This window comes from Dendrobium catenatum, unplaced genomic scaffold (assembly GCF_001605985.2).
Source record: "Dendrobium catenatum unplaced genomic scaffold, ASM160598v2 fragScaff_scaffold_157, whole genome shotgun sequence".
NCBI classification, from domain to species: Eukaryota; Viridiplantae; Streptophyta; class Magnoliopsida; order Asparagales; family Orchidaceae; genus Dendrobium; species Dendrobium catenatum.
The window spans coordinates 885468-907101 of NW_021318619.1; the positions used below are offsets into that span (position 1 = coordinate 885468).

Here is a 21634-nt window from a genome sequence, read left to right on the forward strand (position 1 = left end):
TGCGAGCTTTATCCACCTTCTTCTTCCACCTCCTTTGGAAATCTTGCAAGCTCTTTCCACCCTTCGTCTTGGCTTCTAACCTCTTTCTTTTCTCCGCAAGTGACCACCCCATCTGTATCCTTCGTCTCTAAGTGAAGCAATTTTAGGGTGTCTTGTTAGAGTCTTTGTTTGTAAGTCGTTTAATTTTAAGAGTTGTAAGTCTTTATTTATAAAAGTGTTCGTTTATATGAAATGTAAGAGGAGTTTGTTCTAAAATTTCTAAGTTATCTCTTCTTTTTGGGTATTTTGTGTCTTCATTTATATAGGAAGTATCTTTTCTTTTTGTGATAAAAAATTTGGGGCCCTCTCCCAAATTTTTGATTGCATTACAAAGGATTTCAATATTTTTCTTATAATAATTGGTTTTTCTTAACTTATAATTCTATGAGTTTATTTTCTATCTTTATACTGCTTTAATCTCTCTTCAACAAATTGAATTTCAGCATGCAGGTCTTTATTGTTGGCTTTGTACCTTTATAAAGCCTCAATATCATTCAGGAATTTTCAGGGGCTTCTTTCACGTTTATTCAACAGAGATCATTTGTCCTCTTTAAACAGCATCAGCTATCTCTCATTCATCTAGAACCTATTCTTTAATTAATAACTCGATGAATGTTTATTGATACTTTCCCTATTTGGCTTCTTTAAATACAATATTCAATTTAACTCAACACCCTTTACTGCATTGTTGATAATTTTGAAGCAATCCTTGGAGCATTGTGTTAGACCGTTCCAGCCGGTCCACGCAGGACCGGCCCGTGCGAAATAGGCGAAGAAGTCCACCTCTCCTATACGCAGCACACGAGCCACCCGAGTCCAAAGAGCATATTTGGAAGGAATTTTGAGGGATTTGAGAGGGAAATTTGAATGTAGGGACTGTTTAGGGGTTTTCTTTTGATTTGTATGCATTAAATAGTTTGTTTCCCTAGGGTTAGGGCATCTTGAATTGGGCTAAAATTTGAGATCTCTTAGATTTAGGTTTTCTTTTGGGCTCTAGCGGCATCTAGAGATTTGGGAGAGATCGATCATTCTCTCGAATAGAGGATCAATTGTATCATGCTATTTTCCGTTTCCCTTTCATCAAATAATACAAATTATATATTGTTTTCGTGGTTTTGTGCAGATTTTTGTGGAGAATTTTCAAAGTTTTCTAAAGATTGATAGGAATTACTTCAGATTTTCAAGTGTTTACTATCAAATTGGTATCGGAGCACGTCGATTTAAAGGGAACCAATGGCCGAAAGGTAAGCGGAAGTTTTGGAGGGAGAACTTGGCCAACTCAAAGCAGATTTTGAGGAGAAGATTGTTGATTTTCAAAATCAAATCGCGTCCGTCAATGGAAGGATGGAGGTAAAGTCCGACATAGTGGAAGATATGTTGAAGAAATTGCTTGAAGACAACCAAACCGGCGACGTTCGAAATAAAGAAGCTATCGGTGGCCATGGAAGAGGTGGAAATCCTAACATGTTTAGGGGAAGGGAAAATCCAGAAGCGGAGATCATGCATAACATGTTAAAAAGGCTCTTGGAGATGCAAACAAAAGCTTCACGGGTGGTTCCGAGGGCTAACCCTAACCCATATTTGGCTGGAATTCCATTGGCTGAATCGAAGGGAAAGGAGATCAGACAAGAGGAGTTTGACGAGGGGAGTTTCTTTCATCAAGAGCCACCTCCTGGGGCTCCGATAAAAGGTGGATCAGGGTTTCTAATGAGGGGACAACCAAAAGGAAATCTTTTGGTGTAGGCGGTAGGGCCGCTGGCCATCATGGGAGGTCTTTTGGGCAAAGGAAGTGGGTGACCGGAGGAAGGTGGGATTCTCACTCTCGATACATCGGGAAAATATGGATGGATCATGACAACCACCACACTAGATGAGGAAGAAGCTATTATTTAGAAGGGAGGATGCTTATAGGTGGGTGTACCGGGTGGAGATGTATCTCATGTTGAATGGGGTGACAAATAAGAAGAGACTGACGACAGCGGCCCTATGTTTGGAAGGGAAAGCTTTAACTTGGTTCCAGTGGACGATGACATGACCACTAATAGAGTAGCTAAATAAAGCTATCAACAACATCCCATCCTTCCACCTTGAGGACAATGTGGATTTTTGGGAGGGGAGTATTGTTAGACCGGTCCAACCGATTAAAAATATATGCTGGGGGTGTCAATTAGTCAGATCTATCAAGATGCATATTAAAAATAGCACAAGCACCATTCAGCCAGCATTAATTATCCCAATAGACATAATAATGAATAAGCTAAAGGCACATTTATCATGATTATCAAAACAAATCTTGAAATGAAAGTGGTCATAGAAACAATAGAGAGGAAAATATGTTAGGAGATGAAAGGGAAAAAAGAAAGGCAATTAAACATACTACTATCTTCTTAAGCTCACTTGTGGTTAGTGTAAGATGTTGATACACTATTTAGATGCAGTATCATTATGCCAAACTCATAATCATACATCGTATGATATTTACAGAACTGATGGAGGAATTATGGGAATGTCAAGGGATAGGTTTTACAAGGAGAGATACAAGATAGATTTTCCTTGATATCGAACATAATGTATGAAAGTATCTTTGAGGAACCATAGGATCCTCTGAAAGAGAAGATAAAGGAAGGGGCAAGATAACTGATAGACACTATTGACCTCTCATATTTCTCTCTTCTAATTCCTCTCTCTCTCCTACCACTTTATCTCTCATTCTCTCTTCTGTTTCTGGTAATCTCTTTTATGAATTAATTTCTCCTTCTCTTTGACTAATAATCTATATATCTTTCTCCATCCCTCAACCAATCACTCTTTCTTCCATTCCATTCCCTTCATTTCTGCTCTTTCTATTTCGCTTTTATCAAAGATATGACCAAAAAAAAAAAAACATAAGAATAAGTAGAGTTATCTATTCAAACAAAAGGTTAATACCGAACAAAAATAGACTTTTGATCTAACAAATTCATATAATTAAGCTGCTCAATTTTGCATATTTTAAAATTTTTGTTCTTATATTAAGGGATTGATAGTGTGAAACCAACTTAGATTATAAGATATTATCTTTGGCTATCAAAAAGAAAAATACTATAACAAAGGGAATAAAAACCAATACCTCACATAATCCATCCCTTTAGTTCCTTACTATATATATATATATATATGCTCAAAATATATTGATGTAATTTTTTTATCAAAATGAGATTCAATATCATAAAACTTATTTTAAAATGAATACAATACAAAATCTATTTGTATAATACTAATCTCAAAGAAAACTCAATAATTTTAAAATCTATCATGATCAAAACTAATGAAAGACATTTTGTTATCATTTTTTCTTTCTTGAAACATGCTGCAAATTGAAACATGTTGGTCGAAATTTTCATTTCCCCGATTAGGGGTGCGAGTGAGCCGAGCTGACTTACGAGCCGGCTCGAGATCGACTTGTTAATGAGTTCACAAGTCGAGTTTATTGAGCCACGAGTTAGAGCTCAATCCTACTCGAACTAGTATATTAAATGAGCTCGGGCTTGAGCTCAACCTAACTCATCTCCAAAGCTCATTGAGATGCTTGATTAATTTAAAATATATTTAAAAATTCATTTAAATTAATATTATCAAATATATATTAAAAATTTTAAATTAATTATATATTAAAAATAAAGATTGTAAAAAATTGAAAATTTTAATTTAAAAATAAGAAATTGAGCTTAACAATTGAGTCGAGTTCGAGCTTTCCAAACAAGCTCGAGCAATTGAGCTGAGCTCGAGACTATAAATTTTTTAATGAGTCGAGCTCGATCTTAGTAAACGATCTCGAGATCAGTGAGACTAAGAACTAAACAGGCTTAGCTCGATTTAATAGATACTCGACTTGTTTACCCCCTATCCCCGATTGCGATTGCCTCTACACAATAATTAAGAATAAAGCCTCTTGTTCAACACTAGGGATGAGAGAATAATTCCCATGTCTTAGCAATAAAAAGCCAAGGCTATCAATTAAAGTATGATAATATACACATAATAAATTGCATGGTATAGCTACGAAAATTCAGAAATTGCATATTATAGTATCACATCATAGAACTTCTAAAGAGAATATAGTGAAACCTAATTTTATATTCAAGTTTCAATCAATAAAATATTTAAGTCAAATTTCACCCTAGAAAACAAAAATCACTCATAATTTTCTTACGCATTGTTAATCAAAAGGTTTCAGCTTAAGAATGTCTAGCTTTGAAATAAATAATTCATCTGATATCATTCAAAGTGGTCAGTGTTGGCCACAATAAAAAATTCTTGTATAGGGTCCTACTGAGTACTGACAGCACCTTGCGGTACATAAATTAATGAGCAAAGCCTACATCAATTTTAATATCAGAGTCAAGCCCAGATCTAGTCAACATAGCTCAGAAATATTGAATCAATTAATGCATGCATCTACAATATCCACAGACCAGCACACTCTGAGTGTATCCTAAATTTTAGGATAGATGTCAAAGCTATGTGCCCTGTTAAATGTGTGAGATTTAATCTGTATTCAAGATGGACCTTAATCTTAAAAAAAAAAGCGTCCAACATATGTATCTGCACAAAGTATTGCGGATGTGAGCCTATGAGAATTAAAATCACGGGTAAAAAATTAAAGAGGGACATAAATGCCACAGGATTCTTATATATTTATATATCTAATATTTAAATCTTTATATTTTTTATATAACATTCTAATTGTTTAAATTACATCAAAACATATAAATGAAAAGGTGTATTTACTTTAAATAAGTTAATGATAATAATAATTTTTATGTGATATAGAGATTAGAAAGATATATATATATATTTTTTATATAACATTCTAATTGTTTAAATTACATCAAAAAAATAAATGAGAAGGTGTATTTACTTTAAATAAGTTAATGTTAATCATACTTTTTATGTGATAAAGAGATTAGAAATATATATATATATATATATATAATTAGATTAAGATTTTATGATGTCTAAAAATCCCAATAAACTAAAATAGAAGAATTTGTACCAAATCAACGCAGTTGAAATAAGAAAGCTAGGCATTGTTTAACCAAGATAAGAGCTTAGCTCTTGAGCAAATCAATCAACCCCCATATGATCCTAGGCCTAACCAGCACAGCTGAAGATTAGATTGGCTAAAAGCCTAGTAACTGAATCTCGTTTCCGATTGAGATTTTTATAATGCTCTCCACTATATCGCAATAAACATATTAAACTTAATTAACAAGAGTTATTTCCATCCTATTATAAAAACAATAAAAAAAGCGAAACTAATAAATGAGTAAAACTCTAGTGGTTGAAACTTTCACAGGTCATAAAGTTACCAGGGCTCTTGTGTCATACAAGGTCAATGCGTCCACCATCTACCAGACCTTTTATAGAATTGTATCTTAGAACATATAAATCATCTGCAACCAGGTCGACAATCTCTTCTCCCCTTCAATGTGAGCAAAATCATGCAGTTACTAACATTGCATTGTGATAAAAGAGGCCAGCAAAAAATTCTTGGAGGAATGAGATCAAATATACTTACATGTCATCCAACTGGAAAGCTCCGACATCGCTCTTGCTCTTGCAAAACACATAGGTATTTAGCTGGGGCTCTGGCACTGGAAATTCCGCTTTATGTCAAAACTTATGAACAAAAAGAATATCTTAAAGGACAAGAAGGTTGAATTTTGTATTCAATAAATCCCAAATTACATTCACCAAACCTGATGGAGTGATGACACCTATCAACTAATATTATATAATGTAATCATAAGCACATCAATTTGCCCACAACAAAAAGCAGGCCTTTCACAACTAACAGAGGATAAGTGGGAGTAGCCAAGATCAATAGCAACATTGAGACTAGAAAAGTAATCTATACTTAAATTTATTAAAACTAAAGATTAATAAAAGCAGTCGCTGAATCTGAACATGTACAAAAGCTAGAAATGCCAGAAGTAACAATAATAGCTGATAAAAGGTGGGCATTCCAGGATCTTTACTACATTGCAAGTGTTGTGATCTGCAAGTTTTCAAAATGATAAAGAAGGATTGAAAATTCATCACTAAATAGTAATTGAATGTATAACACATCTGATATATTTTTGCACATCAACTAGAATGATGCAATAGAAAATACAATGACCAGTAATCTTTGTTTGTATACTTATATGAATTTTATTATATGGAATTTTTTCCTCTCATTTGGTTTTTTTTTAATAGGACACAATGGAGAAAAAGAATTCATGTAGCCGACCCCACGTAGTGGGATAAAGGCTTGATGTTGTTGTTGTTGTATTTGTTTTTTTTTTAAATAATAAATCTATAAATATCGGCATTAATGTGGTGTTTGACCATATTTGTTTTTAATATTTGCTTACTGCCGTATTTATTAATATTTATTCAATTTAATATTTCTTTATTTAGGTGAGATTTAACAATATTACAATTGAAAACCAGGTCAGCGGAATGAAGTATTGTAGTTAAGTGTTTAGGTTGTGTTAATATTACTATTATAAAATACAAGTTGAAATCATACTTTATACGAGAAGAATCTGATTTTCTCATTTGTCATTAATGATCTTTAGTATAGACTTTTTTCAGTGAGCTTTTCAGTTAATAATAACATTATGATTGGTGTGGTGTTGTGATTTTAGGCCATACAGATTGATAGTTGCAACCAAAAAAAAAAATGTTAATCAAGGGCAGAACAAGATATATTTTTTAGGGCAGGCAAACATATTACAAGAACAATTAAACATAAAAATAAAATAAAAATATATAAGATAAAATTCAAAACAAAATCTTGTATTTCATTATAATTGTTAAATTTTAAAAATAATGACAAGCTTTGAAATTACATTTTGTATTTTCTGATACTGTTGCATTATAATTTCATTAGGAAATCAATGAAATAACAATCATTTATTTTACTACGCAAACGGTACAATATTCATTGCAGAAAATGTTGTAACAAAAATAACTGACAAAGTCAATAACAAGTTAATAAGAAGCTTGTAAACTAAGGGATACACAATATCTTTCTTAACTTTAATGATTTATTTTGCAAGATCAGTAATATTATTCAAAGATGAAAACTCATCGCGTGTGCATATATCAATAATGTATGTAGAATTGTAGATAGCTGGTATTCAGGGGCCACAACTTCAATTGGAGAAAAATCACTTCAATATAATTCTGCAAGACTAATTAGTTCCCTCTTCTTGTAAGTAGAAAATGAAGCACTTGGATTTAGACGCACCACACAAAGAAGCAAGTCAACCTTGGCTTCAGAGAATTGGTTATTCAGTTCATAAAGTTGTATATCAATAACTGAATAAAATAAATTAACATGATAAATATGTAAATTTGTTATTTCTTCACTTCTCCGTACTGATCGTCAACAATGCTTAAATATAGAGCTCATATTAGGAACTTTAATTTCAAAAATATTGCAAAATTATATGATTCTTCTTCCAATAAAATAGCACATCTATTATTTCTCATTATCTGCAACCATTGCTTAGAAACCTGCACTAGTATCATTATATTCACAATATTTTGATATTTTCTTTGCAAGGCTCGCGACAATTCATTTGAAATTCCTAAAATATCAATCATTAAGTGCATAATTAAAACAAAGCTAAAATATTCCAAAACAATTATCAAAAGACCGGCTTCAATTGATTGTTGATCATATACCAAGTTTAAATAATTTCAAGAAATTCTAATATTGAAGCATACATTTCAACTAAACTAATTAGAGTGAAAATGTGAACCCAAACAAGTGTCATTAGCTCGTTGCAAAGTGGTATCTTAGTTCAAACCTAACCCACAGCTTAGCTCTCCAGTGGTAAGATAGAAAACTATCTTATCATGTTGAATGATTTTAAGAGTATCACTCATCTTACAAGAAATGCCCATAATATTCACAAATTTAGAAGTGCTAAAAAAAATGTTTTATCTGCCAATAATTTTTTGCTACAGTCACTAAATACAGTTGGAGTTGACAAGCAAAATAATGAACATAAAATGCCTACAGATTATCTTTAAATATTAATGTCTTCAAACCATAGAACTCTCCTCGCATAGTAGATGCCTCATCTCCTTGACCACGTATTTTATGTGTATTTAGTGAATGCTTTGCAAGTATAAATTAAAGAGACGTCTTAAATATAATTGCATTCGTCGAGAAAACATGTTTAATACCTGAAAATCTCTCAATAACTTGGTCAATTTATCTATCTCACAACAACACCTAATCATTCCTTAGTGAACATATCGCACGACTCATCCAGTCATCCATTAAAATTGAGAAATATGTATCGCCAATATCATTCATAATAAGAGATGAAGTCTCAATAGCTGCAGCACTACAAAGTTCATTTTAAACCTTTGGTGACGCCAACTTCAAATTTGAGCTTGTATTTTCCACTGTAATTTTTTTAATTTTTTATTATGATTTGCAAGAAAACGAAGTAGCACTAAATAATTCTCTTGTTTATCTAAACCGGATGACTCATTATGACCACGAACTGATAATCCTTGACACAAAAGAAATTAAACACAATTAACAGCGGCAGCCAACTTAATCAGATACTTTTTTTTTGTTTTTCTCATCCTTGCTTAACTACAACGTAGGAAGACTTTGTTAAGCAAGGATGAGAAGAACAAAAAAAATATCAGATCATATTGATTGCAATTGTTGATACATACATTTTAAACATGAGGGAAGCCATAGACATAGGGAAAAAAAACTTCTTGTGCCTCTCTATAAAGAGATAAGTATACTAAATATGTCAAACATCTCTCCACAATAGCAATGATTTTCTGTGCTTGAACCCTTTCAACCTACTCATATTGCTCCATGGGTAGAAAATGAGAGTAAATAGTTATGCACTAATTGTATGTTGAATATATACTTGTACACTTAGACTTCATTTGAGACAACTTTCACCGTTGCTTTTTTGTTGCTATCAAAAAACTTTTGTGCTAAAAATTGCTTTAGAAAGTTGTAAGAAAACTATTCCAAACAAGGCCTAAATGTGTACTTGATGAGGACATCTATAGGAGATTGTCGCGCGAGAAGACATTGAAGATCTACGGCTACACTCACATCTTTTTATTTCAGATTGATATATTGTAATTTTATTAATCTAATATTCTTTTCCTTTTTTACCCTCATTTGAGGGATTAGATGCATGTAACCCCAAGGGGTATTTTGATCTTTTGTTTTGTTCTTGTATGGAGGTCTATTTATAGCCTTATTTTCCCTCTTATGAGATTAAGGAATGATTATTATGAAAATATTCTGCATCCATGTGTTTGGAGAGAGTGCTTGAGAGTTCTAGGAGAGAACTTGGGTAAAGTCCCTTGGTGAAGGGCAACGAATCACCCACCAACCTTGGAAGAGTCCGGGTTTGTGGTTTTTTTTTCTCCCTATCTTTCTTCCCTATCTCTCCTCTCCCCTAGTTCGGCCGCCCCTCTCTTCCTCCCCCGCTCAAACCGCCGGCCCTCCCTCACAAACTCCCCATCACCGGCCACAAGGTCCCCCAAATCACACCTCCCTAACTCACGGCTAAACCCCATCCACCCTCCTTCCCAATCGGCTATCCATCCTCCCTTCCCAAGCCGCCAACTCCCACCAAGCCCTAACCTAGCCACCGACCATATGCCAATCCCCTTTGTGATGTGATACAAACCCGTTCAGGAGTTACTTTAAGGAAATTAAAGAGAGCATATTTAACAAAATAATCCCAAAATAAATTTATTGCTTATAACAACGATTGATCCATAGAGTTCTTAGTTTTTAACTTGCTTAGGAAAAGAAGAGCGAAGTCGGTTAACCAAACAATTTAAGAAAACGCAAAGAGCAATTGTAAAACTACGACGATAAACAAGAATCCGCGATTTAATAAAAAGAACTTTCACCTTTGGAGCCCATACGCTCAACTAGTCTAGGCTTTAGCGGAAGAAGAGTCTCCACATTAGAATCGAGGTCACTCCGAGGAAGAAGGAACCTAAGATCGTCGTTCTTGGATAGGTGGCCGGAGCGGTGGAGGATGATGGTCGTCCGATGATGATCCAACGTCCCTTTGATCTTTGCTCGTCGATCACATCAACTAATGTGCACTGGATACGGTCGATGTAAGAAATCGAAGCCCACATCAAAGAACGGTGATTGGAGGATGTCAACTTCTTCTCGATCGTCATGCACAAACCCAAAGTTCCATTTGGGTTTGGCCATGCATTCTTGTTGGGAGTTGAGGTAACATCTGAGAAGAAGAAGGGGGGGGGGGTGGTGGAAGGTGGCGGCTTGGAGTGGAGAAGGTTGCCCGGCGTGAGGGATAGGGGAGGTCGGCTAGGTGGGAGATGCTAAGAGATAATTTCAGGAAAAACTGAAATTTTCTCAGATTTTGGGAAGGAGGGAAGGGTTTAATTGTGGAATTCAATTTGAATTCAGATAAGGAAGGGGGCGGCAATGAGAGGAGGGAGTTGGACCTGATTTTGTGGAGCTATTAAGGTGACTAGGAGAGAGAGAGAGGAGGCCATTAAGGGGTCCGGCCACATGAGGATGAGAGAGGGGGGTGGGTTTTGAATAAGTGGGGACCACCAATTTAATTTCACATTTTTTCAAAATCTGAAAGAAATTTTCAGTTTTCTTAAGGAGAGAAAACTTCCATTTAGGAGGACAATCAATTTAAACAATTTGAATTTCAAATTCGAATTTGAAAATCAATTAAATTGATGGCGTAAATTAAGGAGCTAAATTAGGAAACAATTAATGGCTCATGCCAATTTGAAATTTCAAAATTTGAAACTCCATGGAAGGGGCGGCCGGCGGCTAGAGGAAGGGCAAGGGGTGGGTCACGGCGTGGGGTGGCCGGCTGGCGAGATGTGGCAGCCAATTGGCTGGCGGCTTGGGCGGCTAAGGCCTAGGCGGCGGCAATTGTAAGGGGAGGAAGAAAGGGAAAATTCAAGGGGTTCGAGCGACTACGAATTTACTAACCTCAATTAACTTCAACCCGGATTTCCACACAAATAACTTGGACGAAATCTAGAACTCACAAAGAGATCTATTTTCTCCGTCGAACTCACTAAGAGATCTTGGAGGGAGGAACTCACAAAGAGAACAAGTAGTAAATTTCATTTCATCAAAACTGAAATTACAATGCATGAGGCCTCATATAAATAGGCAGAAATGAAATAACAAGAAATGACACAAATGCCCTTCCGGGATACATAAGCGACACAATGCCCATAAGGACAAAAGCGGAAAAACATCAAAATAACATAAACTACTAAATAAAATGACAAAATACAACTCATGATCGTGGCCGTCGATCTCCGGCATCTCCTGATGGTACATGTGTCGAAATCGCTGACGATGTCCTCATCACTTTGACTCCAAAATTTCAAACCTTCCTCCCTACTTACCTTTTCCACCAAACCTCCTTTGGAAAACCTTGATGTCAATTGTTCAATCAAATTTGAATTTTGAAATCTTTCCAGATTTAGAACTCTATTTTTGGAAAGTTTTAAAATCAAATCCACATTAATAATTGGATTGGATTCAAAATTCTCCATTAATACATTCCATATTTAGCCACTTGTATTTTAGGAAAGAATTTGAATTCAAATTCAAAATGAATTTGAAAATCTAACACCTTCCTAAATAAAATCGCCTAAGTTTGGAAAGCCCCTTTAATTTGTAATCAATCGCAAATATGAGATTGATTATTCAATTAATTCCCATTCCCCCAGGACCCCCACATTCATTGCACCTAGACATCTCACCCTCTCTCTCTCTTGGCCGAAATTCCCAATGCCCACCTCCTTTAATTCTTTCCAAAAATAAGGACTCTCCCGTTGGAATTAAATCCAAATCATCTCCTTCCCAACCCCAATTAAATCAATTCCTGAATTAATTCATGGGAGGAGACAGCCTTAAGGAAAGCTCTTGATCCCTACTCCACCTCCTTCCCTTTAACGGATCAGCCAAAATTTGTTTTCCCCTGAACTGAGTTGTTGTCCAGGATTGGAAGCTTGTGGACCTGCTGTCCAGAGCCTTCCACACGCCCAAATTTGCTGCTCCTGTTGTTTGGTTGCTGTCCAGAACTATTCCAAGTGCCGAACTACTGTCCCGACCTTCATTGCTGCTGTCTACAGCGTCCATGGTTGTTGTCCAGCTGTCTTGGAGACCTCCTATGGCTGCCCTGATGTCCAGACGGTCTCCAATAGCCATCCTGAAGGCTCCCTGATCTGAAGCCGCTGTCCATCCTTCCCTAAGCATATAATCGGTCACGCCGGAGCATAGTAACTCCTAACTCCTCTACTTTGGGTAAACTCTATCCCCAACTCTTTTATATTCTTAGTTTACTTCTCCAACTTGGTTATACTTTGATTCACAAAGCTCATGTCAAGCTCTTCACCGCTAAGCTTAGAGAACTAGAGAGTTGAGTGAGGGACTCGTGCATAGTGCCTAATCACATTTTTAATTTAGGGATTTACATTGCAAACCATCATGTATGCAATGTTAGATTAATTGATTGTTGTACGATCTTAACTCCTATGCATGTAATTTAGCCCAAGCTTGTTTTACCGCTCTTTGTATTTTATCTTGTCATTTAAAATCAATATAAAGGAAATAATTATTGTGGCTACTAAAATTAAGCGTGCAATTTTCTTAATCTAGTCACCCTTGCATGTACGTTCTACATCAATACTCTAATATGACGAAGCAATGGAGCATATAACAAGCATGCAACATTATTCGTGCACTTCTTTTATTAAATAAATAAAATTTACAAATTTTTAAAAAAAGTGTATGTGTTTCAAAAAATTTTAAAAATATATAAAAATAAAATTTAAAATTAAAGATTTTTCCCATTTAAAAAAAGCACTTAATGAGGGGGACTTAGCAAGAAATAAAAATCTAAACTTGCAAATTTAATTTCTAACCAATAATGCTTGTCATCATTAAAAATGAGAAATTTGTTTTAATCCAGTGGTCCAACAATAAGTTTTGATGATTAAAAACATTATTGAATGCTTCATTTACTTATTCCTACTTCACATTTTGGATATTTGTTTGTCTTCTACTAACTGATGCGGACATCCGACGGTGGACGTTAATCAAAGGAAGAGACGAAGATCGACGGCCAAGATCCCTCCATTATATCTTAATTTATTAATTGTATTTTTTATTTAATTATGCATTTTCCGATTTTACCCGTACTTAAGGGTCTTGTCTTATGTAAGCCCAAGGGGAAATGTTGTCTTTTAGTTTCTTTTAAGGCCTATATATAGAGGTCATTGCTCTTGTATTAGACTATGATAGATTATTAATAAAAAAAGTTTCTACACTCTTGTTCTTTGGGAATAACTTTGGTGAGATCTCTATGCGAGGGAATAGTAGTATCCACCAGCCGCAGGATGGGCCCGAGCTCGTGGTTGAAGTCCTTTGGTGAAGGGCAATGTATCACCAGTCAACCATAGGAGGCATCCAGGCTCACAGTTTTATCTTTCTTTCTCTACACTTCTTTTCTCCTTCTCGCTTGACCGCCGGCTATACCCCCTCCATAGCCGCCAGCCAAGCTTCTCTCTTACCTCCTCCCACTCTCTAAACCGAACTCAACCACCACCTCCTAGCCGGCAATCCCATCCCCTCCATAAGCGTCGGTCCCCTTCCCCACAACCCTCCCCTTCCCCACCGAAATCCACACCTCCGCCCTCTTCCCTTGGCTCCACCCATTCAAATCTTACATTCAAAGCCCTCCAATTTGAGCCCTTTTTTTAAACAATTTAATTTCATATGCAAATAAATTTGAATTTTGAATTTGTTTCCTAAAATGAGAATCCCTGTTTTAGGAAAGTTCCTAAATTCATCCCCATTTGAATTTTAAATAGGATTGGAATTAAATCAATCCTTCCTAATTTAAAATTCTAATTCAAGCAATCATTAATTTCCCTCTCTTAAACCCCTCCCCCCCTCCTTGAAACTGACGGCCCCTGCTCATCCACAATTTTGAATTTTAAATTCAAATAGCCTCTATATTAATTTCCTAAACAAGTCAATTGTTAATTTAGAAAGCTTCTTAAATTGAATTCAAATAGAATTGAATTTCAAAAACCTTTCTGGATTAATAAATCCATTTTAGGAAGCCACTCCAATCCCTCCAAATCTGAAATTAATTTCAAATTTAATTCTCAATCTCAATTAATGCTTGATTCACATTCATTGAACCTAGACACCTCATCCTTCCCTCTCACTTGGTCGACCCCTCTCTCCCCTCTATCCCAATGATTTCCTTCCTAACTAAAGGCCCCAATTAAGGAGATAATTAATTACTCTCTTCCCTCCCTTCTTTGTTGTTTGAATTTCAAATTCAAATTCATTAATTAAGAAAAATCTAAGATGGAATTTTAGATCTTTAATTCTTATTACCCCCTCCATCCGCTCTACATCACTAACCTTTCAGGTACAACATACACCTAGAAAAGATTAAAGAACCGACTCAATACAGTGTAACATTAGGGTAAAAGTTAATTTATATGTTACAGAGTCTATATTTTTCATTTTTCTTGAGTCTATTTCTATACTAGGTATATGTTAACTTAGCAACCGTGTATACACACCTAAGGGGCTAAAATTGAATGTTTAATTTTTTTTTTTGTTAATCGCACTGTATGATCTAGATCGTATTGTACAATTTATTCAAACATTAAAACATTAAAATATTTAATTAAGTGAGATTAATTAAAATTGATATATAACTAATTGTACTATACAATTTACATATCATACTGGACGATCAAGTATATTAAGAAACCCCGTTGCCGAATCCTGGTTACTTAGTTAAACCACCTTGTGTTTGAACACAAGTAACATCTCATGCATATACATTATTAACCCCTTTCTTATGTAGAACTCTCCATAGCACTTCTCTTGGAACTTCATTATATGCTTTCTCTAAATCAATAAAAATCATATGTAGATCCTCTCTCTATACTTCTCCATCAAACCTCTTAATAAATGTATAGCTTCCATAGTAGACCTACTGGCATGAATCCAAATTGATTTTGAGAAACATTAGTGTCATGCCGCAACCTATGATTCATAACTCTCTCCCATAGTTTTAAAGTATGACACTATACACATTAACTTAATTCCTCTATAATTCGCACAATCATGTACATCACCTTTATTCTTAAAAATAAAAATCAACACACTCGTTCTCTACTCATCTGAAATCTTTTTAGTCTTCAAAAAAATATTAAAAAGTTTAGTAAGTCAATAAATTCCTTCATCTCCTAAGCATTTGTACACCTCTATTGGAATATCAACAGGTCCAACAGTTTTCCACACTTCATTTTCTTTAAAGCATCTTTAACTTCAGTTTTACTAATACACCAATAAAAGCAAAAATCTTTATTTTCATTTAGGGCGTTAAAGTTACTAAAGTCAATCGCATTCTCATAATTTTCATTGAAAAGTTTAGCAAAATATCTCATCCACATTTATTGAATATCATCTTCTAATAAAAACACTTGAGCTTCACCCTTAATACACTTCACTTGAACTAAATCCTTACTACTACTATCTATTTGTTTAGCTAACTTATACATATATCTTTCCATTGGTAATAGTTGATGCAGCTATAATAAGTAATATTAGATGGAGATTAAAAATGCTTAAGGCAAAACAAAGTTTTAACACAGCAATGAAAGCAGCTCAGCACCAAATTTCTGGTATCAATAATATAGGACAATAAAAGCACCTTTGGCTATTATGCAAGACAAAGAATGTAGTTACCAACGAGGTTAATTTCATTGACTTACTGGCTAATCTTCTAATTACTAAAGAGATCAAAGCCTGACAGAGGAATGAGGTAATAATTAATTGATAGCAAGTTAAACAGAAGAGACACAAAAACAAACCCATATCATCTTCTTCACTTGAAATAGATTGTTTCAGCATGGACTGGTAGCCGTAAGGCAGTCTTGATAGTACAGATTGATCAAGATGTTTTTCCATAATATCTATGCACCTGTGCTAGAACCATGATTTCTAGATAATTAAGAGCATGGAAAATTGGTCTTTGATAAAATCAAAAGAATTGCATCAACTTTACCTCTTCGCAAACCTTTGTTCTTGTTCAGAAAGACGATTCCAAAGGTTAGTTTTTGAAATGTGGACCTTATATTTCTCAATCTGCAAGGAGGTTCAAAATATTAAATAGGTCCAAAACTTGCATTTAAAGACTCAGATCTGAAAAGTGTCCTGCAAAACCTTTTGTAGACGGATTCTTAGGTATGATCTTAAAAGGAATAGTGCCCGGTCTAAGTCCATTTGATAGAGAGGCACCACAAGATCATCGGATCTATTCTCAGTAAATTCCTCGACCGTTTCCTCCTGACTTGCAGGCAAAAGCCAGGCTCAGATTTAAAGAGAAATTGGTTTAAATTCAAAGAAAGCAATAACTTATTCGGTATAATCAAAGAAAACTTTTATTCGGGATTATTAAAAGGCCATTACAAGGACTTTTAGAAATGTTACATTTAGAAAATTGCAATAGCTCAATGGAAAATTTTTGCCGCATAATGATTCAACTTCTAATGTCAAACTATAGTAACTTAAGCAACCACGGTAATAAAAAGTCAAGAGAAACAATAATGGAATAAAATTTACAAATCAAAATATGGCCTAAGATGAGGGAAAATAATACAACGTCATCCTTTATATAGGTAAACCCATTTTAATAAATGAAATCTCCTTACTCCACTACTATTAAAATGGATACAAACCTCACATACCACTCATGAATGCACAAGAAAAAATATGGATTGAGATTCCAAACAATGACCGTTAAACTTTGGAAATAAAAGGCAATATCAGGAACAACATTAAGATGGTTCTTTTCAAAATCATTAAGATTTAGAAGGTCATTAAAATTTTCCCAAATACATCTTCCAAAAGATACTCCTGTTAAAATGGTACTCATAAAAAATAGGAAATATCTATCAACAATTCTCATGTCCCACTGGAGTCAACTGCATGAATTCCAGAATTCATCAACAATTATCAAACTTTGTGCCGTTAAAAATAATTCTAGCAAGTTAATTCCTCAAATAACTCCAAAAGATGTGACAAAGTCACAACATCTGAAACAAAAAACATGATGCTTTATGAGGGAAATATATTAATCATAAGCATTAAAAAACCAAGAAGAGAGACCTGGCTAAGTAAAAAGATTAATGAAGAAGAAAATGTGCTTTTAAAAAATCAAAAAGTTTAACACTGTTGAGGTTTATAACAATTATAAAAAGGTATAATTCTAGCAAAAAAAGATGACAAGTAAAACAACAGCTAGAACTTTTGAAGATTTATATAATAGTATTGGTACTGACAAAGGAGAAAAAAATATAAAATGGCTAAGATAAAAAAGATAAGAAATGTAGAAACTTCAATCAAATTAGATGCATTAGAAACAAAGATAAGAAGACGCAAGTTGCATATGAAAACATAAACAAAAGATGGGAATGTTATTTGGAGAAATTACAACATGAGATTTTTAAGAAAAAAATTATTCTAGAAAAACTTAATGAACAAAATAATGAAATAAATTATAGATTGGCCCAAATAAGAGAAAGAATAGTTGAATATAAAAAGATGAATAATGGATATGATTTAGATCCATATGAAATGCCCATAGGGAGGCGCAAACGAACAGAGCACGAGCAAGCACAAGGTTTGTTTAACTCGACTTATTAAGCAAGCCGGCAAAAAATTCTCTGTTTGTGCTCTGCTCATCAATTTATCAAGACAAACATGAGGTACTCACAAACATGAAGTCTTCTTGAAAGTCATATATAAATTTTAAAATATATGTGCCCCAAAGAATACATAAACATCATATGAATAAGAGTATAAGTGATCTATAAATATACATGCACACACACACACACATATATATATATATATATATATATATATATATATGTATACAATGTATACATATAGATGTATGTATATATATGTATGTATATGTATGTATATGTATGTATGTATATGTAGGTATATATATATATATATATATGCAAACATGTATAGAATGCATATTGTTTAGTATATATAAACATAATCAAGCTCATTGCACAAGGTCTTGTTCATCTTTAGCTTTTTAAATAAGCAAGCCTATAAAAACAAATCAAATATAAGCTAATTATCGAGACGAACAAATTGAAATTGAACAATGAGCTTCTTTTTACAACCCTAGATGTCCCTTGATGCATGGAGAGTCATTAGGATATTGTAATGATTTGTTTAACAAACATTTTTAATGAGTTTTCAAATATAAGAGGAAGAAACATTAATAGATAATAATATTTTTGAAACAAATATTTAAGATAAAGAGTTGATCAATATTATTATAATTACATAGGAATCAAACTTATGGGTTATTTATTGAAGTTGTTATAGCGGGTAATGTGCTATACAATTGAATATTTAATGCCAAAATCGAAGAACGAGTTTGATTTCATGCTAGGAAGATAGACTCACTAAGCAATTTTGCATTAAAAACAACTAATGAAAATATAGAGAGTAGAGTCCAAATGGTTTATATTAACATTGTGAAAAAATAAAATCGAGTAACATGAAATTTTATTTATTATACATTGAGGAAAAAAAGTAATCTATCAGATTTATGCTGAGTTATTGAAAAATTTATGATGAACACTAACCGACATTAAAAGTGATTGTGAGGACAAAGGATTTTCAATTACAGTAGTCAAGGATCAACATCGAGTCCATGATAATGATTATGAAGATGCCAACAAATAATACTCAAAGTGAGGTGCGTAAGCATAAGGTTTTCACAAATGCCATATTTTTTGCTAGTGTGATATTAATTAAAATAAGCGGGTAATCATATAAATGGAAAGCATGCATACAAAATAAAGCTCTTAGAATTACAATAGCAAATATTACGTATATGATATACAATTTTAATAACTATAATATTTAAAATTAGCATTTAATAATATTTTTTGTTAAAGTATTATAACAATTTTCTCAATTGTTATATCAAGAAAAACTACTTCAATTTCTCATGTTTAAAGGCCGAACCACAACTAAGGAGTGAGAATATGAGTGTAAACAAGCCAAAAATAAGTGAGATTGATGTAAGACTTGATTAAATTTATTTGTCTATATTTAGCTCATGTTTGAAATTTTTCATAAACAACTTATTCGTTTTCGATTTATTCAAACTCAAACTAACTTATCTGACTAAAACTATGAAAAATTTTAAATTTCAAACTTTTTTTTTTAATTTAGCATACACAATCAAATAATAAGGATATATTAAGTTAAACAATTCATATATATATATATATATATATAGAGAGAGAGAGAGAGAGAGAGAGAGAGAGAGAGTCAAACACAATGGAACAGGTTTATTTCGGCTTGGCTCATTCAAGAAATCAGTTCAAAATAACTGTTTAAAGCTCAGCTTGTTTTCATAACAAGCGAACTCAAACTATTTAGCGAACTAAACACAAGTTGTTGAATCCTATTTAAAAGAAAAGGGAAACCGGGATTTATATCACCGCACATCACTTAGGAAATATGCTATTAAACCTTTTTCATTTATCCCCGAAGTGATAGTCGACTAAACTACCTACAAAATGTCAATTATAATTTGATAGATCTGTTAATGTTCTAGTCACAAAATAAATAAATAATCAACCAATAATAACATCAAAACCCTAAAAATAGGCAGAATGTGAGAATCAAAATCGAGAATCTCTACTCAGTTAACGAAACCAGGAGCGAATGGATAGAGCACTAGGTTGAATGGATAGAGCACTAGGTTGTAAGGTTTATACGAGGAGCTGAATCTGCTCCCTGGCCCTTTGAACCAGGCCAGCCTCAAACTGGAGGATCTCCGGCGCCGCCTTCTCGTTCCGCCACGCCTTCTTCAGAAGATCAACATCTGTTTGTGCCTCCATGGCTGCCGCCACCTCTTCCTCTTCGCTTCGTCCCCCTAGCTGCGATTCCATGTCTCTCTCTTTAAGGCCTGTTTGGATGCAGGATTTAGGCAGGATTTGAGCTAAATCCTGCCAAACGCCATAAAATACGAAGTAAATCTCACGGTAAGTCTAATCTCTCTACTTCATGGCATTTTAGCGATTTTCGCCCTTCGCAAATCCGACTTTTTTGCGGATTTCGTAAATCCGACCAAAGAAGCGAGCCAAAGGGGAGAAATATCGTTACCTTCGCGGCGAGCTCCCTGTGCAACTTCCGATTCCACAGGAAAAACGCCGGAGGACGAGGCGGAGAAGGTTCGACTCTTTTAGAACTCTACTTCACGCGAAGCAGAACAGCAAACCCTACAAAGGCAATGGCAAGCGACTCGTTGGAAGCTCTCGCCGCGCGAACGGAAACGAACCAGCCGAAGAGGGAAAGCCAGCCGCCTATTAGATTAATTCTTTTTTTTTTTTAATTAGGCATTAATTTAATTATCTTAATTGATATAATTTAAAATATAAATACTTAATTAAATGATTAGTACTTTAGTAGTGTAAATATTAGTTAAATAATTATTCATTAATAGAATATTTAATGGAATAATTTGATAATTATAAGCATAATTAGTAATTAAAATTTATTAAAATAATATGTAACAATTAATGAAATAATAAGTATAAAAAGTAATCAATTGATTGATTATTTTAAATTATAATTAAATAATTAATTAGATAGTTATCATTATAATTATAATTGATATACTTATTAAAATAACCTCTAAATAAGTTATAAATAAAATACTTATTAACTAACACCATAATTATAGTATTCATAATTATAATTTATTTGTGTAAATTAAAATTAAAATTAATAAATAACTAATATTTAAAACACTCTAATTATAGTAATCATAATTCTTAAAAGCAACAAAATTTTGAAAAAAAAAAATATTGATGAAAAGTTATCTCAAATGAAGTCTAAGTGTACAAATATATATTTAGTATACAATTAGTACATAATTATTTAATCTCATATTCTACTCATTGAGCAATATGAGTAGGTTGAACAAGTTCAAGCACAGAAAATCATTGTTATTTTGTAGAGATGTTTGGCCTATTTAGGCTTTGTTTGTTTGACCGTTTTTTTTGCCTTTTCCGTTTTTGGAAACGGAAAATTTTTTTATGTTTTTTGGTTCGTCAAATCACGTTCCCAATAACTCATTTTTTTAATTTTCTGCAATTTTGACAAAACTTTTTATATATGCTTCTCTGTTAGAAAACTCCATTTTCTAAGCTAATATTTTTTAAAACTATCTTTTACAAAAACACCAAAAAAATAAACGAAGCCTTAGTATACTTATCCCTTTCTAGAGAGGTACAAGAAGTTTTGCAACCTCCATTTGAGAAACAACACTAACAAGTCTTTATCCCGATACATGGTCAATTACATGAATCATTTTTCTCCATTATGTCATATTAAGAATCAAATTCTCATTAAAATCTAATAAATATATATATTTTAATACTTTATAATCTTTTTTTTTTT

The 21634-nt window shown here is 33.5% G+C and overlaps 1 protein-coding gene across 2 annotated transcripts; it reads right to left on the bottom strand.

The window, feature by feature from the left end:
• Positions 1-5093: 5093 nt before the first annotated feature.
• On the bottom strand, positions 5094-20527 carry LOC110099478 (DNA replication complex GINS protein SLD5). Of its 2 annotated transcripts, none has more exons than XM_028692817.1 (7): positions 20336-20527; positions 19948-20138; positions 16349-16471; positions 16191-16270; positions 15997-16106; positions 5600-5675; positions 5094-5503 (listed from the first exon to the last, which is right to left on the bottom strand). In XM_028692817.1, the coding sequence occupies exons 2-7, from the start codon at positions 20119-20121 to the stop codon at positions 5404-5406; spliced, it is 663 nt and encodes a 220-aa protein (XP_028548650.1). In that variant the 5' UTR covers positions 20122-20138; positions 20336-20527; the 3' UTR covers positions 5094-5403. The 2 variants fall into 2 exon arrangements, with proteins under 2 accessions (XP_028548650.1, XP_020682300.1); XM_020826641.2 differs by having other exon boundaries at positions 19948-20178; positions 20336-20526.
• Between the last annotated feature and the right edge of the window lie 1107 nt (positions 20528-21634).

Coding starts and splice junctions, on each gene's coding strand:
- LOC110099478 (XM_028692817.1), bottom strand. CDS start 20,121: ATGGAATCGCAGCTAGGGGGACGAAGCGAAGAGGAAGAGGTGGCGGCA. Junction 16,472..19,947: donor GGGAGCAGATTCAGCTCCTC/GTATAAACCTTA, acceptor CCTGCAAGTCAG/GAGGAAACGGTCGAGGAATT. Junction 5,504..5,599: donor GCTTTCCAGTTGGATGACAT/GTAAGTATATTT, acceptor CTCACATTGAAG/GGGAGAAGAGATTGTCGACC.